Source organism: Microcebus murinus, chromosome 4, assembly GCF_040939455.1.
Source record: "Microcebus murinus isolate Inina chromosome 4, M.murinus_Inina_mat1.0, whole genome shotgun sequence".
NCBI classification, from domain to species: domain Eukaryota; kingdom Metazoa; phylum Chordata; class Mammalia; order Primates; family Cheirogaleidae; genus Microcebus; species Microcebus murinus.
In genome coordinates, this window is record NC_134107.1 from 29,709,171 (window position 1) to 29,731,180 (window position 22,010).

The 22,010-nt window shown below is 48.5% G+C and overlaps 1 protein-coding gene across 3 annotated transcripts in view; it reads right to left on the reverse strand.

Moving 5' to 3' along the window:
* PRR5L (proline rich 5 like) overlaps nucleotides 1-22,010 on the reverse strand; it is an 86,656-nt gene that overhangs the window by 59,980 nt on the left and 4,666 nt on the right. For 2 of the 3 annotated variants that reach the window (XM_012738740.3, XM_012738741.3), the window contains exons 2-3: nucleotides 7,437-7,727; nucleotides 5,651-5,731 (exon numbers count right to left, since the gene is read on the reverse strand). In XM_012738740.3, coding sequence (XP_012594194.1) covers nucleotides 5,651-5,731; nucleotides 7,437-7,600 — 245 coding nt within the window. In that variant the 5' untranslated portion in view covers nucleotides 7,601-7,727. Of the gene's footprint in view, nucleotides 1-5,650; nucleotides 5,732-7,436; nucleotides 7,728-10,244; nucleotides 13,057-22,010 lie in introns of those variants that run through there. The other variant, XM_012738742.3, reaches the window with a different exon arrangement.

Genomic DNA, 22,010 nt, shown 5'->3' on the forward strand with positions numbered 1-22,010 from the left:
CTTTGCTAGCTCGACCCACTGTCACCTCCTGCTGTGTGGCCCAGTTCCTAATAGGCCATGAATAGAGGGTTGGGGACCACAGCTTAGAACAGAAACTTGCACACACTAAACGCTAAGCAAGTGTCTGCTACAATCATGACTTCATGGAATGGGGCCTCAGACGGGTCTACTCTGCCAGCCTGTGGGCTGGACCTGGCTCCCCTTCTCATCGCCTTCCAGATCTTCCCCCAGCTGTGAGTCCCACTGCAGTCGACAGACTCCGTGAAAGAGGTGGAAAAATCTGAGGTGGATTTCCCTGCGGGGTTGGGGCTGCCAACTGACTCAGAAGGAGGACCTGTCAGAGATCAAGCACAATTCTTGGAACCTCCTCTTTCCCTGAAAATCTCTGGGGTTTCCTTCACACCGCCTCCTCCCTCCCGACAAGAACAGAAGGCTGGAGAGAGAAGGAAAATGTGCGTTTCCTGCCTCAGGCCAGCTGCAGATAACTCATCTCGGGCTTCCGGAAACCTCATCTCTGAGCATTTATTTCTGCAGAGAAAAAAGTCCTCCCAGGGAGTTGGAGGGGTGGGAGGGGGTGGGAGGGCATGAAGAGAGTGACGACAAGAAAGTTTATCCCCAGCTGCCCTTTCTGCCTGCTCCCCGCTTGTCCCCCTTTCATATTCCAACTTAGGTATCATTTTCTCTTGAATCTAATTATGCGCCCCTCCCCCACACAGCCCCAGCACTCCGGATTCCGCTCTCACCCCACGAAAACCATCATGTGATAACTGCCGGCTTAGGTCCCCTCTCTCACTCTGCTGTAAGCTCCCCCAAATCAAGAACCACCTACCCAGTGGCCATTCTAGAACACAGCCCAGCACCCAGCATAGCACCCCACACACATTCGTTCTATAAATAATCAATGACCCCTCCTTAGAGACACAACGCTCCAACCAATCAACACCTGAAAGCACTTTAAAAAACCTACTTTGTATAGGTTCTTACAAGAACCAGTAAACATAAACCTTGGGGGTATTTCCCCTCCCCCCCACTTTTCTAACTCTTCTTGGTCACGTAAAATCAGTAGGAGGGTTGGCTGGAAGGACTGTTTAGGAAGAGTGTGCCCCTGGGCCAGAGAGCTTCGCCATTCTTGTTCTTGGACGAGCTCATGAAACCCAAACCTCTAACCAGACTCATCCCAACTGCCAAAATGCAGCCACATCACGGGTGAGGCTGGGGAGGGGCGTTGAAAACCCCATCAGTGACCCACAGAGAATTCAAACAAGAAGGCTCCCAGGATCAGCCCACGCTATGGGAGATGGAAATTGGGGGGTGCCAGAATTATAGATTATGTGATGACTGGGAGATTTAGCCACAGTATGTCTACTCTGAAAAGTCATTTTCTTGCCTTTAGGGATATAACAACGTACAAGCTCTGCTTTCTAAAGCAGTTTCATTAGAAAATATTCTTATTTATGACTTTCATATCAACAGATCATGTGCCCTGACTTTTATTTGGGGGAACATTGGCCGCTATATTGAGGTGTGACATTTCTGATGAATTTACTCTTAAAGTACAGAGACAGATGTCTGTGGATCCAATACTGTGTTTTAGGACTTGGCTATCCTCAGTCCCAAGTTCTTCATCATAGCAAGCTCAAATTCTGTCCGCTAAAATTTAAACCAGAGCCCATTTTCAATGACACGTCTTAAGACAATGGGCCAATTATTTGTAATGACTGCATTATAGGACCTGGTTACATAAAATATCGACCTTCCCATTCATCTTTTGCATTGGCTAATATTTAAATAAATTCACGTTGCCCAGGTACACGCTAACTCCATAATTAGAAAGGTGGCCAGGGACAGCTAAGATGGGCGGCCCAAGGAAACTGATTTAGGCTTCAACACTGGACTTGGATAATCCATCAAAAAGTTTATTATCGTTTGGCTTGAGTAGAATGAAGAACTGAGAAAGTCATTTCCTCTTGCTCTTTCCTCTGTGGAAAGGAGAAACAGCTGGCTCTCCTTGTAAGCACTTAGCCTCACCCAAACTTCAAGTCCAAGCACACTCTTTGAGGAGCCGGTCCCAGACTCTCCAGTTCAAAGTGAGCTCACTCAGCCCATCCAAACTGCTGGAGAAGTCTTTATACAGTGCTGTGCATGGAGCAATTCATCACGCTGCTCTGTGCTCTCATGCACAATACGCACCCCTCATTTATCAGTTTATTATTCCTAAATGTTCCCCATGATAAGAATAATGGCTAAGATTTATTAAACATTTATTATACACCAGATCCTGTCCTAAGGATGCTTTTAGCATTATCCCAATCCTCCCAACTACCCTGAAGTTGGTGCTATTATTATTACCTTCATTTTATAAAAGAAAAAACAGACTTAGAAGGATGAAGTAACTTGCCCAAGGCCACACACTAGCCTGATCTTGATCCCCAAGTCTCTGAATTCAGAAGCTGTTAAGTTAAAAAATTCTATTGAACCCAGCACAGATCTTCTTGCAAACAGGACTGTCACAACTGATGGAAAAATGGGCCTGAGAACAACGTAGCCTTCTCTCCTTCCGTATCTCCTTTCTAACATTCCTACCATCCTGTGCCCCCTTCGCCACGTGCCCCACTGGTCATGCCCCAATCCTGTTGCGCTGATGTACCTACTCTGCAAACAAGTCTGCCAAAAGGAAAAAGAAAAGGAAAATCAAAACCCAAGGGTCTATTCGAATGCAACCAGAAAGCGCCTGTCCATGTCAGTGTTTTAGATTCTGAAATAGGGCAGCTGTGTTTATTTCCACATAGGGTCTTGCAGCAGTGGGAGCATGTGCAGGTCAGTTGGCTTTAGTCAACTTGGGATGCCCAGGTCACATCGATGCCTGGGACGCGCTTCATGCTCTCGGTTATGCCCTGAGTCTCCACTCTAGCCATTGTATTAGAGACCAGAAAACAGAGGTGCAGAAACACGGGGAGTGAAAGCTCTGATTTGCTTACAGCTTTGGTTTATTCTGGGCTCAATGCACATGTGAGCAAATAGCTTCAAACCCCCACTGTATGCATTTCCCACCAATCTGAAAAATCACTCAAAACAGAGAGGAACCTCTAGTGGCACCCCTAACCCCAACACTAGAGAAGGGGGCTGGGGGAGTGCCATGTTCCTCGGGTGGGGTGTCAATCACAGGACACGATGAGAGATGGCTCACAGAGGCCTGGGGACAGGAATGATGATGAAAAAAAAGATCAGGAACCATCAGCTTAACCCTTCTCCCCAACATAAAACTTCTCTCTCTCTCTCTGACATGACAACATAGTGCAAAGAACAAAGGTTTTGCTGTGTGCCCCCTCAAATTCGTATGTTGAAGCCTCAGCCCCCTATATGGTGAGATCTGGAGATGGGGCCTTTGGGAGTGATTAGGGTTAGATAAAGTCATGGGGATAGGGCCTTCACGATGAGATTAGTGTCCTTATAAGAAGGGACACCGGAGATCTTGCTCCCCTCCTCACACACACAAAGAAGAGGTCCGGTGAGCACACACTGAGTGGTGGCCATCAACAAGCCAGGAAGAGGGCCCTCACCAGAAACTGAGTTGGCCAGCACCTTGACCTTGGACTTCCTCCTCTCCAGAACATTGAGAAATAAATTTCTGTTGTTTAAGCCACCCAGTCTATGGTATCTGTTATGGCAGCCCATGCTGACTAATAACAGATGCCTAGATCAGAGAGGAGTTCAAATCCTGACTCCACCGTCAACAGCTGCCTGACCTTGGACAAGTTATATCGTTTCTCTTATCCATAATTTTCTCTTGAACATATCGATGCACGGGGAAGGTGCCCAGCACTTTCGGGACTCACCCCCCAGCGGCAACGTCTCCCCACGCTGCGACAGCTGATCCCGTAGGGGGTAGCTTGCCGGCCACGTTCAGTCCACAGATGTGTTTTGTTTGGCCTGCTCCAATGTTTGGGAAATTTGGGTTATTTACCAACATTTGAAAGTCAGGAAATCTCACATAAAAATCTCAATTTCCGGTTCTTCTTGAGAAATGAGACAATATATCACTGCACCTGTGTCCTGCCAAAGTAATCCCCTTTCAATAGAGGGTGAGATTCTGCCTCTGGGCACCCAGGCCAGCTTTGCCCATTTAGAAGGCCTGCCTGGCACCCAAAGGCTTCTGAGTGAGCAGTCCCGGGGCTAACAGGGCTGGTGACATCTGGCTTGGCCTCTACTTTTCCTAGCTGCCCACAAACAGAGCTTTTAAGTACAATTTCAGGATCAGCCTCCCGAAGTGAGGAACAATGAGCACGTTCCTGAGTCGCTGTTTTATTTATTTACACTTCTATTGTGAGCTAGAGAACTTCATGGAAAGACCAGGATCTCAGTATTGCAGTTCTTAGAGGAAAACTGAGCTCTCGCAACCTGGGGGTTGGCTGACCCAGCTTTGGCCCCATCACTCAACTTCTTGGAGCCTCAGTTTCCTCCTCTGTAAAATGAGGCTTCGGGCTAGATAATCGCTTTTGTCTCTTTCCATATTTATGTAAGTATGATGTGAAATTCAAGCACATGGGGAGAAATTTAACACGACTCTGTTTACTTATGAGCTCTAAAGGTTTTAATGGAAGCAGAGCTCTTAAAACACCTCATTTACCCTTTATACGGGCCTTAACTAAAAGTAAACAGGACTCGAATTATGGCCTTGTTTATTGTTCTGCCCACTCCAGGGCTGGCTCTTTAGCCTTGATGTTCTGCACTTAACACACCCAGAGAGGAATGAATGCCAGGGCATTAAAAGTTCTGATGGTTCAACCTCCTATCCCTAGGAGACTCTGGTGCTCAGGGACCTGCCTGACTTTCCACCCTCATTTCACCAAAACACAAACCCAATCACATCCCTACCCAACCCAACCTCTGGTGCACTACGCACCTGGCTGGGCCTTCTTTTGGTTCCTTGCTCGTTGCGACCACAGGACCTTTGCACATGCAGTTCCTACCATCTGGAGCCCTCTTCTCCTAGTTAATTCCCATTGACACTTCAGATCACAGCACCAGCATCATATCCACATTCCTGGCCTCCCTGGCAAGATCAGGTCATACTAACAGATGCTTTCATCCCATCAACTATGTTGTAGCAGCTGTCAGAGTTGCATTGTACATTTACATGTGTGACTAAGTAACTACTGATTATCTTCCCAGTGAAAATAAATCCCAGAAGGGCAGGTTCCACTTCTGTCTTTTCTCCTTGTTGTCTCTCTGGTGCCTGGCCAACAGGAAGACACTCAAACATTTGTTGGTAAACCACTTAGTAAAAGTATAGCAACAAAATCCCAAGCATTCTGGTTCTGACCACGAGGCCATGCGGCCTGATATGGTCCCTAATGATTAAGCAGAGCACAATAGATGTTTACAGAATAAATGACAGCTGCCACCTATCAACCCTCCACCCCTTACCCCCTAGAACACACTATATATGTGAACAAATGGATGAACTGTCTCTGGATCAGAAGTCAATAGCCGTAAGAGCAACATAATAGCTGACAGAAAAAGCAACAAGAACCCAGCAGGAAAAACAAAACATTACAAAAGTTAAGGTAAGGCTCCTGGTGGGGTGGCCCCCTCTGCCCCAGCTCAAGCCCATGGGAGGAAGCAGCACCAGACCTGGCCTGCCACATACCTGATGTTTTCGTTCAGTGCATAGAGCTCGTTGCTTTGCAAGCCACCCCCTTTGAACACGTTGATCACAGCAGTCTGGACGCTGCAGGGAAATAGAAAAAATCCTGGTTAGAGAATCTGCCTTCAGGGCCATTTCAACAAGCAGCTCAGGGCCGAAGGTGGGTGGAAGGGCCAGGAAACCCATGGCACGAACACGGCCACGTTCCCCATGCCTGGAATCTACCATTTCCTTCTCAGCGTCCTTGGAGAGGAAGGAAGACGAGCTCAAAGGACTCCAAAGTGGCCCCCGCTTTCTTAAGGGCGGGCAGGTCTTCCTCCCTCGCCTCCCTGGCAGCCCTGCTGGTGCGCGGTGACAATAAAGGGCAGGCCTTGGGATCTGCTCTCAGGAAACTGGGCCTGGAAGAATCCGAAATGGCATTTTCTGCAAGCAGGAGCTGACCTGTGGGGATCTTTCTCCTAGGAGGCCACTGTCTTCACGGGGCAGCTTGGTGGCCTGGCACTAACATGAAATGACAGTTCCATGCCTTTTTAATAGCATTTTCCTTAGCCCCTTTGCTTTTTGGTTTCCTTTACAGGCCACTTCCATTCCCACTCCTGTGCAGTGTACAGGTAGTAAGAGTTAGTCCCTTGAGGGGCAGCTTAATGCCACAGGCTCTGGGACCCCAGCCCAATCTTTCAGCAAAACAGTTGCTTACAATCTTGCCTCTATCCAGGGCCCCGGGGTCTTTTGTTTAAAGAACAAGAATCTATTTAACACCAAAACATTTCAGAGTTCCAACTCAAATCCCCATCATCGGAGTTGTGCTTTCTGTGTCCATTCATTGAAAAAACCCATACTGACCCAAACAACAAAGAATTCAGTCATGCTTTAAAATGATGATGCATGGGCTGGGCATGGTGGTTCACACCTGTAATCCTAGCACTCTGGGAGGCCGAAGCAGGAGGATCGCTCAAGGTCAGGAGTTCGAAACCAGCCTGAGCAAGAGTGAGACTCCATCTCTACTAAAAATAGAAAGAAATTAATCGGCCAACTAAAAATATATAGCAAAAATTAGCCGGGCATGGTGGTGCACGCCTGTAGTCCCAGCTACTCGGGAGGCTGAGGCAGCAGGATCGCTTGAGCCCAGGAGTTTGAGGTTGCTGTGAGCTAGGCTGACACAATGGCACTCTAGCCCAGGCAACAGAGTGAGACTCTGTCTCAAAAAAAAAAAAAAAAGTAATGATACATGTAATTTATCCAAAGAGTATCTGCATACATTTGAAAAGGGGTAGCCCACAAGAGCATAAGACATAGTGGTGATTCGGTCTCCACGCGTTGCTGGGTGCAGGAAAGGTGGGCTAGACACCTAACAAAACTCCCAAACACCTGTGGCTCACAGGTACTGATACTCTTCGGTTTATGCCACTCATTAAACTCTTCATAGATATATGTCTTCTCTTCCCAAATGGAAAGGTGGCAACTACATGATGAGCCCACCTTCGGTACATGTGACTAATGGGCATGAACAGTCACTGCAAATTCCAATCCAACTGTCCCGGGCTGGTTAACTGACTCTGAAAGGCCAGAGGCTCCTGGTGATCTACTTTTTCGCTGCTAAGATAAGGTAAGCTAACGGACACCACTGGACGTAAGAAAACTTGCTCTCAATGTCATCTGCCCCTGTAATCGCGGCATTCCAGAAGCAGAGATCCCAGGGGCAGCAGCAGCTCAGCCAGCGCCCAGATGCCCCTGCCCTGCCCTGCCCTGGCCCTTGGCAGCCCTCCGCCCACCCGGCCACCTCCTTTACCTGTTCCAGGCCGAGCTGGAGCTCAGCTGCAGAGCCTGCCGGGTGGCTTGGAATCGGGGCAGGTCGCTGAGCACCGGGGAGCTCATGAAGCGCGGTCTGGGCCTGCGGAAGGAGCCCATCTTGTGGAACTCGACGGGCAGAATGGGAGGGAAGCCGCGGGTCATAAGTCCAGGTGAGGGTTCGGCTTCGCCTCTAGCACCGGAAGGTTCTCACTGCCCAGGAAAAGGGCTTCTCCCGGGGCTGCCTTCCCGCCCTCAGGCTTTCTTAAAATCACAAAAATGTAGCCAACACCTGAAAAGAGAGGGCAGCGTTCACTGAGAACTCCTGGTCCGAGCAGACCACATCTTAGAGGATTTTGTCTGGGACTTTCTAGCAAAACTATCCCCAAAACAACTCCCGGACGCAGCAATAGCATCCATTCACTGCAGGTTCCGAACCATTTGTAAGTTGTCACAGGCTTGTTTTTGATTATATAACAGTGTGGTCACCCCAAAGTGGGAAGACTGTAACCATGGGGCCAGGAGGAGGGCAGTCCTGCAGAAAAGCGATTTCTGAGCTGTGCGTGACTCTGGTTCCCACGTGTACCCGTCAGTTAGGACACTGCCTGGGTGCCTGAAGCCCAAGTATTGTGCAATAAGAGATGGCTTTTTTCTTTTTTAAGAGGCACAGTCTCACTATGTTGCCCAGGCTGGAGTGCAATGCCATGATCACAGCTCACTGCAGCCTTCAACTCCTGGGCTCAAGCTATCCTCCCACCTCAGCCTTCTGAGTAGCTGGGACTACAAGCAACCACCACCATACCCAGCTAATTTCTTTTTTTATTTTTCGTAAAGACAGGGTCTTGTTATGTTGCTCTGGCTGTGTCTCAAACTCCTGACCACAAGCGATCCTCCTGCCTTGGTCCCCCAAAGTGCTGGGATGAGCCACCAGGCATGAGCCACCAGGTCTGACGAGATATGGCTTTTAAAAAAATGCCTCCAGAAGAACACAAGAATTTCTTGTCCTGGCACTGAACACCTTTCATGATACGCCCTTACCATGCTAGTCCATGGGTATTCCTCAGTGTCTCCCAAAATATCAGTGTCTCCTCACTCAGGCACAGACCCTCACCATCCCTTACCTGCTGTTTGTTCATTGGTTCCGTCAGGGCATATTCACAGGGTGTTTACTATTAATTGACCACTGTGGGCTGTGGAGCACCCAAAGACTTCTGAGACCAAGTCCCTGCCCTCAAAGGACTCAGTCAATAGGAAAGATAACTGTCTGTTGGTGTATTCATTTATGCAATAAATATTTATTAAGCACCTACTAAGCACAGGCACTCACTCAGGCACTGGGAGACATAACAACGATGGCCCTGGAGACCACGGTGGCTCTGCCCTGTGGGGCACTATTGTGTCATGTCACACTCGGTCCCTCCCCCAGGCTTCTCATCCTACCTACTGCTCCCCTTACCCAGAATTCTCTCCTGTTCCCTCTCTGCTTCTCTAAACCCGACTTACCCTGCAGGGTTGGGCTCAAGGATATTGTTCCCTTGTGGTAGTTCCTGGGAGACTTTATGGCTTCATGGTGAGAGGCAATGGCTTTGGAGTGAACCTGGGTTCGAGTCTTAACTTGGCCACTCCCAATTTTTTGTGTGGCTCTGGACACACTGAGTCCAAAGTCCTCAGGTGTTAGCAGTGCCAACCTCCTAGGGCCGGTGAGAGAGGAAAGGAGACCATGGGACATGCCCAGGAGAACGGCAGAGCCCAGGGCCTCAAGGACTGGCTACTTCTGTTCAGGTGGATCTGTTTCTCTCTCTGGCACCCGCGGCCCTGTAATGTCAGTCTCTTACTCTTTAGTGAATCTACAGTCTAAATGAAGGACTCAAAATAAATTTGGGGGCTCAACAGAGCGAAGGACAGAAAGAAACACCTCCCAGGTTATAGTCACTTTTTTCCTGAGGGTTTAGCAGATTTAGGCCAGAAGTATTCTCACTGTTGCCTCTCCCACTAGCTAATTCTACTCTGTCCCAGAAACCAACGGTGAAAGAAAAAGAGATGTTCCGGCCATGAGTGGCAACCTTCAGGTTGGCAGAGGAGGAGGGCGTGCAGCTCCAGCTGTGGCATTTGAAGAAGGAGGAACTGAGGTGCCACCACCAAATTTAACACGCTGCTGTGGTCAGAGCTTGAGCAATCTAGACTGCTCTGACGGGCACCAAAGCAGTCCTTTGATTGGACATAGGAGGTGCTAGAAGCTGTCTGTAGGTAATGGACACAATGACAATGAACTTGTAATACCAAGAGCCAAACCAAAAAAGAAATGGCTTCTCCTGTCTCTTAGCTTTATTTTTAAAAAGGAGAGCAGACTTGTGTACGATTTTCTTGCATAGTCTCTGCCCCTCCACCCCAGGCTCAGAATGAGCCAATAGTTAATAAAACAGTATCCATAAATGCTGGGCAAGTCATAATAGGCCTGCTAAGTTTTAGAAGGTCTCAAAATGTCAAACTACCACTGGATCATTTGGAAAGATCTATGCAAATCAACAAATAAGGAAAAGACATAAAGCCACGCAAGCCCCTTCCAAACCGTTTCACTGGCTAGCTTTGGGATTTAACTTGTCCAGTAAAGGTCACCCTAGCAAGACAGGATCCATTTCTCTGCCCTTCTTGAAATGGGCCTGCTAAGTGCAATTCACCCGTGTAATTACAGGATATTGACTCCCTTTACGAGGATCTTAAACTCGGGGAGATGGAGCTGCCTCTCATTCCACGGCACTGCTACAGAGAAGAGGAAGAGTGAGCAGAACGGATTGTTCCAGGAGTTTACCTTCCACCTTCCTGCCGAAACACACACTTCCCCGGGAGGCTGGAAGACACTGAGGATGGCGCTGGCTCCTGTTCCCTGCACTTCTCAGTCGGTGCCCCCCGGCCACCCACTCCACTGCCTGAGTACCCAGCAACGCACACGACCGCCTGTCCCCACACACAACCTCTCTCGAATGAGGGTGATTCTCAGCCAAGAACGATGACTGTGGCTCCCGTAGCCACGAATCAACTGCAGAGTCACACACACAACAAGGAGTTGCCTCTGACTCATTTCTCACCGCCCTGATCCGCCACTCTCAATCCTGCCGGGGGAAGAGAACGGAGGCCGTCCTTGTCCCCACCGTTCCTACCTCTGGGCAGGGCCAGGAGGCCTCCCCAGAGCACCGCAGGGAGGGAGCCCTTGGGAGCACGGGCAAGAGTGGCCTGAAGGGAAGAACTGAAACTCCCCGGATCCACCTGCTACGGCGCTGGCCCTGCGGGCACGGGCTTGTCCTGACCCACAGATGACAAATCAGAAGATGACAGGACAGGCAGGGGCCTCAGTGCGGGGCCAGTCCAGGCCCCACTTACAGATGACAAAGTGGGGCAAAGCAGAGCAAGAAACTTGCCCAAGGTCTCCGAGGCAGAAGACAGCCAGGACTTGGGTCCCCTGACGCCTGATATAGAATGTCCCCCAGCCCCCACCGAGGCCATGCTACAAACTCCTTAAAGACAGGCATCTCCGAATCCTGAAGCCAACGCTCACCACTTAAGATGAAGATGAAGGAGAAGATGGGAATTAAGGCATTGACTGTCATCCTGACATGATGCCAGGCACTGTCACAACAGGTAACAGGTCGGTGACCCGACCCTCCTGAAATGCCATTTGAAGATCAGAGAAGTTAAGTAGCCTGCCCAAAGTCACACAGCTACTAAGTGGCAAATCACTGGCTGGTGCCCAGATCAGCCTGATTCCCCAGCCCATCCCCACTTTGCCATGGTACCAAACTCAGCCAGAAAACTAGAACTGAAGCTACTAAGTCAGTCGAGAACCTCAGTCATGTGATTTCATACCAAAATCTCAATCTCATGCCCTTGAGATAAATAAGGTGGCATAAGGAACTCTATGACCGTATTTGATGGGGCAAGAGGTGGAGTGAGAAAGGACAGAAGGAGAAAGCCCACACTGCCTTAGGTAGACACTCACCCCTTAAGCTATGTGACCTTGGGCAAGTTACTTGACCTTTCTGAGGCTCGATCTCCTCCCACATGAATGACCATACTAACAGTGACTACCTCAGGGTTATAGGAGGATTAAATGAGTAAATATTTGCAAAGCACAGAGAACAGCACCTGGCAAAAAGCAAGTACTACATAAGTGCTTGTTAAACAAATAAAATTACGTTGTTGTAGTTATTTCTAAATTGCCAAGCCATGACAGTTGTGGGGATATGACAACCACTTCCCTCTGCTCCTGGTGACCTCAGCAGCATCTTGAAAATACTCCACTCGGGAGTGGGCAAGGCTGCTGAGCCCTGGTCATGGTCATGTGGGGCGTTCAGGTTTGCCTTTTCTGGCCTTATTTACTGACGCTTCACCTCTGTATAGCACGTTCCTCAGTTGCGAAAGGTTGTTCCACACATCGTTGTGCTTGTAAATCATTCTCCAAGATTTGTACAGGGATTCTGTCACAAATCAGGAAACTGAGGCCTGAGCAGGCTAAGAGACTCAGTCAGCCAAGGCTGGAAAGCTGCTGGGTCAGGGACCCACCAGTGTGCCTGCCAGGTGATTCGTGTTTTCCTTCTTTCTAAATATTTAAAAATATTTCCATTATAAAACATACTTGAAAAGTGTATACACACACAAATATACACTTTGAATAATGATAATAAGCTACTGCCTGCATAAAAAAATAGACTGTTACCTTGGAAACAGTCTATTTTTTTTTTATGCAGGAAATGTGTTCCTATTTTTCTGATAATAGCATACTTTCTCATTTATTATGAAAAATGTAAACATGCACATAAGTCTGTAACACACAAAGTGGAAGGCCTCCTTCTAGGCTCTTACTAGTGTAGAGAAGCTCTACCCTGTAGAACTTTCGAGGTGACAGAAATGTCCCCTGTCTGTGCTGTCCGGTATGGTAGCCACTGGCCATAGGTGGCTTTCGAGCACATGAAATGTGACTAGTGCAAATGAGGAACTGGGCACCAGTCAGATCGGATCACCCTAACCACCCTCATTTGGACTTAGTCACCTCTTTAAAGGCCCTCTCTCCAAATAGAGGCACATTCTGAGCTACTGGGGGCTAAGTTAGGGCCTCAACGTATGAATTTGCAGGGGGTGGGGCACAACTGGGCCCACAGCAGCCATCATCACCATCGCCATCACAAACAGTTCTGTGCCTAACACGTCTCTGAGTTCAAGAAACTACACGGTTTTGCTCAGTATTCTTTTCTGAAGGACCAAGGCAGTTTACATCTAGAAAAATGCCCTTCAAAAGTGCTTTAAGGGCCAGGCGCGGTGGCTCATGCCTGTAATCCTAGCACTCTGGGAGGCCGAGGCAGGCGGATTGCTCAAGGTCGGGAGTTCAAACCCAGCCTGAGCAAGAGCGAGACCCTGTCTCTACTATAAATAGAAAGAAATTAATTGGCCAACTAATATATATAGAAAAAATTAGCTGGGCATGGTGGTGCATGCCTGTAGTCCCAGCTACTCGGGAGGCTGAGGCAGCAGGATCGCTTGAGCCCAGGAGTTTGAGGTTGCTGTGAGCTAGGCTGACACCACGGCACTCAGTCTAGCCTGGGCAATAAAGCGAGACTCTGTCTCAAAAAAAAAAAAAAAAAAAAAAAAAGTGCTTTAAATGGTTAAGTTTTGGTGCTGAAAGTTATCCGGAAAGTGATCCGGAAAGCTGGGGTCCTGGGTACAGGAACTGCTGCGGCGGGTAAGGGGCTCTGGAGAGGCAGCACGGGCCTTGCTCGCTAAGACTCACACGGGTTTCTTTGCAAATGTTCACACCCAGGATCCAGAATGTGTCCCTTGGAGAAAAAGAAATGTGCCATCTCACTTTCTGCTCACAGCTGCCAGGTCACGGGACGGGGCCACGGGGGCAAAGGCAGAGGGTGCACTTAGTGGAAAATGCAAATGAATTCCACTAGGGCTCCAACCTTTGCCTCTGAAAGGGGAAGTAGAATCACGGCCCAACAACTTAAAATAAAGAAGTTGCGTGGCTTATAATGACTCTGGGGCTTCCAGGAAAAAGCCATTCTGAGCGTAAATAACAAAGAAGTCAAAGAAAACTGAGCCACGAGGTCTGATGTGACCGCCCGGAAAACGAGAAGCAGCCCGCTCCCAGGAAAACAAGGAAGACGGTGGAACTCCCTCTGTGGGTCATGAGCACAGAAATGAAGACCCACCGTCCTTCCACGCGGCCGGGATTCAGACAATGATCATTTAACTCAGCCGAGCCATCCTGTCATCACAGCTGGAATGATCTTCCTAATGACGGCGATGACAACGACAGCACCGTTTACTGAGTGCCAACGGTGCAGCCTACCTTCGACCTGTATTATCTCAGCATTTAAAAAGTGGACAGACAGGGTCTCCACCTTTAATAGAACAGGAAAGATCAGAGCGCATCACATCTGGGGGAAACGTTCTCTTGCATGTGTGTCCATGTTTAATGAGTTAAGATGCATCCTGCATTTCATACGTAGCACTCAGAACCACCTGAAAGCGCCTGTGATTGGTCTTAAAGCCATCAGGAGGTAGGTGCCATTACCGTTCCCAGCTTACAAAGAACGAAATGGAAGCACCAATCGTTTAACTTGTCTAAGGTCACACAGTTCCCAGGACTCCTAAAATCCACAAATCCAGGCTGGGCGCAGTGGCTCACACCTGTAATCCTAGCACTCTGAGAGGCTGAGGCGGGTGGATCATTTGAGCTCGGGAGTTCGAGACCAGCCTGAGCAAGAACGAGACCCCGTCTCTATCAAAAATAGAAAAAAATTAGCCGGGCATGGTGGCGCATGCCTGTAGTCCCAGCTACTCGGGAGGCTGAGGCAGGAGGATCGCTTGAGCCCAGGAGTTTGAGGTTGCTGTGAGCTAGGCTGACGCCACGGCACTCTAGCCAGGGCAATGGAGTGAGACTCTGTCTCAATAAAATAAAATAAAATATCCACAAATCCCATCCTCACAGGCTCACCTCCAGCCACTCTGCAAGCCACCTCACTGGCCTTCCTTCATTCCCTCTACTACCACCTGCTCCTCCCTGCCCCAGGACCTTGACACGTGCTGTGCCCTCTGCAGGAAATACTTCCCAGCCACTTCTCCAGGCTCACACCACACATCCTTCCCTGGCTCAGAGAGGTCCTCCTTCCCCTCACCCCCGATGAGGTCCCCCTCTCCCACAGAGCACCCCCCCACCTTCTTTGTAGCCCTGTCACATCTACTCCAATAAACAACCACAGAATTATTTGTGATAGTTTTGTGAGGCCCACGAGGGCAGGCACTGTGTCTGTCGTGTTCTCAGGGATGTCCCCAGGGGCTCAGCACAGTGCCGAGTGAAGTGGGCATTCCACAGACATTTTCTGAATGAGGGAAGGCGCTGCTATTGCTGTAAAACACAGGAACCGTAGCATCACCTCAGGATACCGACGCCTAAAATTACATGGGCAATTTACACCACGTGCAAACACCATGGTGTTGCAATCTGACCAACCTGGGTTCAAATCCAGCCTCTGCAACGTATTAGCTGGGTACGTTCCCCACACGCTCTGAATTTCACCGTTCTTATCTGTCAAACGAACACCATGCTTATCTCGGTGCTGTTAAGATGAAAAGGAGATGACCTAGGTCATGGCCTGGCACAGTTGGGGCCCAAAAAAGCTGTAGCTAGCATTAACAGCTTTATATAACATGTGTTCTTCACAAAACCCTCAGCCCTCACGGGGAGATGGGCAGCAGGGCGGGGAGCCGGGCTCTCACACGCACTGCTGCGGGGAAGAAATCTGGGGCAACTGCTACGGAGGGAAATTCAACAAGATCTACCAAAATGACGCAGGCCATCCCCTTTGACTCAGAAATTCTATTAATACTTCCAGGAATTTTACTCCAGGCACACAAGTGGCTTATGTAACAAGGGTTTTCACTGCAGCCTTCTCTATAACAGCAACAGGTTGGAAATAACCTAAGCGTTCAGCAAGCGGGGACTGGCCATGTGTAAACCGTGGTGTCCCATGCAATGGAATACTATGCAGCTCTAAGAAAGAAGGAGAAATCTCTTTATGCACAGACCAGGGCGCTCTCTAAGGGCCGCTTCGAACCAGAAGGCTAAACACAGAATTGTGTCTATATTATGCTACCACATACATTAAAAGAAGATGAAAAAGAACATTTACATATTTTCCTGCATGTGCATAAAGTATCTCTGGAAGGACAACTCAGAAACTGACAACACTGTTTGGTCCAGGGCGGGGAGCTAGGTGGCAGCAACACAGTGGGGAAGTCTTTTCCCTACAAGCACTTTGGTACCTTTTGAATTTTGAAACATGAAAATGCATTACTGATTCAAATAAATAAAGACAACAGTGACTCTCCCAACCCCCACCCCAAAAAAGAAAACCAAAATATAAAGAAGATTATATGATGTGTTCAAAGTTACTGGGCTGTTAGGAGGAAGTCAGGACTCAAAATTAGCTTCTGACCTCAAGTCAGGGTCTACTAATGACAGCTGGTTCATTCATTCAACACGAATTTATTTGATCAGCACTTATTCCACAGCAGGGAGCTGCCTTGTGCGGGGACAGTTGGGCCAGGAAGTAAACACTTGTAGGAAAAGCAGATGAAAGGAAGAACCCATTTCTGCACCATGCCTCACAACCTGGCCAAAAGCACCAGGCCGGGACCGTCGCAATGAGTCAGACTGGCAGACACAGCAAGTCGTTTTACTAGCAGTTCCTGCTCAGGCTAAAGGAGGATCTGGGGTTTGCCATCTCAGGATACAAGCCCAGCTTTGCGAGATCTGATTTTTCCCAAGAGAAGCCAAAAATCCAGATTTTTAAAAATGTGAAATCACCTGATTTGTTAGGTGTTGGTAACTAATGCAACAGGCCAACCAGCTCTTTTGGTGGCAAATACGTAGGTTTGTGACCTTTATTCTAACCCATCACAGCTACAAACACAAGCCTTTCAGACCTTCTATCCAGGGCCTAACCAGGTGTCAAGTAGACCTGCGCTAAGCAGTTGCGGGGGCCTTGGGCAAGTCACTTCGCTTCTCTGGGGCTGCTGACCTGCCAGTTAACTGGGGGACTGGCCCAGCAGACAGCCAGGACTCTCTTCCAGCATCTCTGGCTACGCACTCAGCCCCTACCCTCGAGAGCTGCACACAGTGGGCAGCTCTGAGAGCCTAGGCAGGGGCTCAGACCCTAACACAGCTCAAACCCACGGCCAGCCCTCCGCCGATGTTTCAACGCCCACCTACTGCCTCATCTCACCGACCAGCCTCTCAACTAAGCCGCTCTCTGTCTTATCCCATTCTCGCCCCACACTGATTCCTCCCTGGAGCCACAAGCACCCGTTTGTATTATGTGCTCACCCAGACGCACTCCTCAAAGACACAGGGCAGGCCAGCAGCACCACCCAAGGTATTGCCAAAGGCAACACGCAGCGGGCAGGACCCTCCAAGCCAGCAGAGGAAACCAGATCTGGAGACCCTCCCCTCCCCCACTCCACCCAGCCCACTGCATGGAAACCAGGTCAGAAGTACATTTTCAAGAGCAGTGGGAGCACTTTGGCAAACCAATTGCCTGCCATGACTATTATTATCATTATTATTGCTGATTGGAATAATATCAACTATGATCAGAGGTTGGCCATGCCACGTGGTCAGGACGGTGCCAAGCTTCTGTTTATACTGTATTATCTCAGTTAATTTCCACCCTAAACCAATGAGGTAGAGGTTTCATGAGGCCCATTTTTCAGATGAAGAAACAAAAGCACACGGAGTCACTCACTGCAAGGGAGAAGACTAGTAAGAGGGACCACGAGTCTAACCCTACATGATCCCAGAGTCTGAGCTCCTGAGCCCTCTGTTTTAAACAACGCTGGTGCCTGCCCCACACAGAGCCGAGTGACCGACGGCCACTCACTTCCCCTCACGAACATCCCCGACAGCCTCTTACCTTGTCCTGGCAGCAAGCACGCTCTGTCCCTCCCGGGAAGGAGGCTTGGCTTCTTCCGGCCCTCACCGGGAGAGCTGGAGTCACTGTGTCTGTCTACTGGTTCTGCATCTAACAAGCCCTGACAGAATGGAAGTTCCTTAAAAGCAAAGACCTTTTCTGTCTTGTTTACTGCCATACCCTGGTGCTGAGCATGGTGCTGGGGACATCAAAGGCCCCCAGGAAATATTTTTAAATAATGGAATGAAAGATGGATTTCCAAGCCCCCAGGAGGAGCAGCTTTTTGTTTCCGAGAGACCAGAAAAAATTGCCTTTGCTGCTGATTGATCTCGGGTCCACCTAAGCATTACCGTCCACAGGGGCGTGGACCTGGGCCACGTGGGTGAGGAAAACCGGGTCTGTTTGCTGGGCAGTGGAGCCTCCAAACAAGGCACCGGAGAGGCGCCTGCGCATGGCACAGCACGTTTGTTTTGATTAAGGACCAGCCTTCACAACTCTTACGAGACAAAAGCCAGGCAAGGACGGACACGGACTCCTACAAACAAGAAGATGTTAAGGGTCAAGTGTGGACTATGGAAAAGGCACAACAGGAAGCAGGAGACAGCTTTCTCAGCGCTCCACTGGAAACCGAGCACAGACAGAAGAGTCCGGGAGTCTGACTTTGTGCAACGGTAAACACTAAAGGAAACAGGATGCACACTCAAGTGTTTATCTCTAAATGCCGACAGGACTCAGAACACTGAAGATTTCGATGCACCTACAAGTAATTATATCATCACATCACGTCATCATCACCATGGCCTGCAAACCACCGTACGATCACCAGAAAAATGCCCTTCAGTGGTACAAGTTAAGCAAAACTGTGGGAAATAATCCCACAACTTATTTACTCACCTATAAGTCCACATTAAGTATCAAGTGTCTTTGGAGTGTAAATGGTCTGGGTGTGGCCCATAAATGCCATCCAGGGTGATTCTGCAGTGCCTACCACACGGTAAGCCCAAATGTCTAGACACAGGCAGGAGCTAAGACTGACCATTACGTGAGCAATTACATTGCTGACATGTAACATATATAAAACCCTGGCGGGCAAGCGGGCAGTCAAAAACCACGGTCTGGCAGCCAGCAAGAGTTTTTTAAGTGTGGGAAAATTTGCTCTAGATTAAAATGTGCTACTTGTTAAAAATTAGCTCCACTCTCTCACTGCAGAAATAATATGAAATGCTGTTTCATAAGAAAAGCAGATGAAGGGAAGGGAAATCTCTTCCCAGGAAGTATAACCTGTATAAAGAATGCTGAATAAAAGATCAGAAAGTAGATGGGGCTATCCAGGTACGATCACTTCATGGAGGTGTTGAGTCCCATTCAAGTCCATTTAATGCAACCAAATGTTACGAGATCCACCATGTGCTAGGGTCTGCGTAAGGGAATCCATAGGGGCAAAGAAGAATAAAGTTATCTGTCCCTGGGAGCTCAAGGTCTCACAGGAAATATCTAAAGTAATACTACGAAGGCAACTGGATACTTCAGTTATACAGCTATAACTGAAGATGGGCAGGTGAGACAGGATTGAGGTAGAGAAGTTAAATCATCTTCTAGAGCTACAAGGCAAAGCTAATGAAAGGTCAACTGAAAACTATACGTTCTCCATTTCCTTGCCCATAACTCTAGAGAATATGGGCACTGGAGACTGGAAAAGAAATTTTGAGAAGGAAAAACAAGTTTTCATGGGTAAGAGCTTTAGAAGATCGAGGTGTATTCAAGGCCTTATATAAGAGAGACCAGGACAGGATGAAAATATTCCATTTCAACAACTATCTAGTGAGCACCTACTACCTTGGCCACAAAGACAAGTCAGATATGGCTCTTACCAATAATAATAATAAAAGAGAATGATTAAAGAAAAAACAGGAAGGTCTAATGCAGGGATGGCAAACTCAATGCCTACAGGGGGCAAAGACAGAGAACATGACCAAGGTTAGAGGGTCAGGTAGGAACTACAGCAAACCAAAGAACATCCTCCATCTTCTTTTGGTTTGTTAAAGAAAAGCTGGAGGTCAGGTATGATGGCTCATGCCTATAATCCTAGCGCTTTGGGAGGCTGAAACAGGAGGATCACTTGAGGTCAGGGCTTCAAGACCAGCCTGAGCAAGAATGAGGCCCCGTCTATACCAAAAGTAGAAAAAATTAGCCAGGCGTGGTGGCCAGCACATGTAGTCCCAGCTACTCGGAAGGCTAAGGCAGGAAGATCGCTTGAGCACTGGAGTTTGAGGTTACGGTGAGCTGTGATGACCCCACTACACTCTACCCAGAGCAACAGAGTGAGACTCAGTCTCAAAAAAAAAAAAAAAGCTGGAAACCTGAGCTTAGATGTCAACTCTTCCAACTTTTCAATACAATGCAAGCCAAACAATACATGCCCGATGCCAAAGTCTGGCCCACAGACTGCCAGTTGGAGACCCTTGCGTGAGAGTGAGTAGAGAATAATGTACACAGCTTGTGACTGTGAGAGCCAAAGGAATGATGAAGAGAGATATTGTGAAGGCTGCAGAGCCAGGCCCAAGGGAAAATGAATACAGTCCTGGTAAAAATAAATGTAGTAATTGAACCAATCTAGTAAAACTCCAGAGGCCTGTGGTATAACACTCACCACTAACTCCTGCACAGCACTTTACAGTTTCTAAAGCTCTTTCTCGTGTCATCCCACTTTTTCCCCAACAACCCTAGGAGGTAAGCACTATTATTCCTCCTGCTGTATAAGTGTTGAATCTCTGGTTTGGAACATTTAAGCAACTTGCCTGTGGTCCCACAGCTGTGGAGTGACACCACCAGGACTCTAGGACATGTACTTTTCCAGAATCTCAAAAAGCAGAGCTCCGGGCTATCCCGGCCCCTCCTGGTGATTCCCATTCCTTCTGCCTGATGTCTGGACATAAATCTGAACTTTCTAGGCATCCCCCAGGTCATTCTGATGTACGACCAGCCTTGATAACACTGGTCTAGACTCATGTTCTCAACCAGGGGTGATGTGGTACCCCTGGTTCCCCAGGGAACATTCTACCTGGAGATACTTTTGGGTAGTCACAACTGTGGGGGCGGGGGGTGAGGGGTCCTAGGGGCATCTAGTGGGCAGAGGCCACGGATGCTGCTGAACATCCCAGGATGCACAGAGCAGTCCCTACGGCAAAGAATCACCCAGCCAGAAGCATCAAGGGCCAGGGTCGAGAAGCCCTGATCAAGACCCTCGTGCCTTGCTGCTCACACTGTGGTCTGGGAATCAGCAGAATCAACATCGCCCGGGAGCTTGTTAGACATTCAGGCCCCGGCCCAGACCTACTGACTCGGATTCTGTCATTTACCAGGCTCTCCGGGTGACTCGTGCACACTTTGAGGAGCACAGCTTTCGACCGGCTTCCTTGGCAACCACAGAATTTTAGAACAGAAAGGAACCTCCGTGGTGGGCCAATCTCATTATTTTATAGATAGGAAAACTCCACGATGCCAGTTAGGAGCAAAGCATGGGCTCTTTCAACAGCTCAGTCTCTCTGAAAAGAGGATACCGACCTTTGGGGTGGGGGGCTGTCATGAAGCCTGAAAGGGGTCTACTGTCCTATTGGTGAATAATTTGTTTAAAAAAATTATCTCCAGCACCACAGAGGATTACTGTGTTTACCCACGGATGCTGCCCCCCTAAATTTTATAAGGAAAGTAGCCCCCACCGTGGTGGCGCCCGGCAGCCAGCATGACGAAGCAGAGTTCTCCAACAGGACAGCAGAGTGGATGCAATCTCCCCAAAAGACTTCTGGGGAATGATGCTAAACCAGTTCCAAAGAAGCATGCAGAATTAAACAGCAAGCGTAAAAAGGGTTTACCCCGAGGATTTACGCAGCTGAGGTCACGAGCAGGTTGTAACAGGGTTTGAGGCAGCTCAGTGCAGGCTAACACAGACACACGTCAGAGCTAATGGTGGGTGTTTGCCCCCAGTCCTTGGGAAGAAGACAAAAACAAATTCTTTTGGCTATAATAATATTACAGGCTCAAATTAAGCCGACATACTCCTAAACAGCTGAAGCGGTCCAACATCGTGCCTTAATCCTAGTATTTGCTGGAAACCCAACTGCCGTCAAAGATGCCTTCAACAAAACACAGAAGATCGCAGCCTGTGTCAAAAAGAACCAGCAAAGTTGGAGAAAGTTCTATAACAAGTAAAGAAAGGAGAGAGCAAGAAACTAGGTGTTGCTGGCATTTGGCAACCAGCTACAGCGAAACCAGAATACTGATATGTGTGATAGAGAAATCTTATATTTATACCTCAAAATTGAGGAGAGGGAGAGAGAAAGAAAGCCTAGAGAGATTAACATATGGGTAAATACAGAATTTTATGTAATATATAGTTATCTGCCAAATAAACTGTGCAAATAATAATGATGGATTGTTTGGCAGGGGGTAGATGTTTACCAGGTCTTCCCATAGGCCATGGTCAAACGAGGAAATGAGAGTGATCCGGATGAGTTCTACTCCTCTCCAGAATACTTCTGGGTTAACTCAGTTAACTAAGTTGCTCTTGAGGCTGACAGAGCCAGCTGAACCTGGCTTTGAGCTTCTTCTCT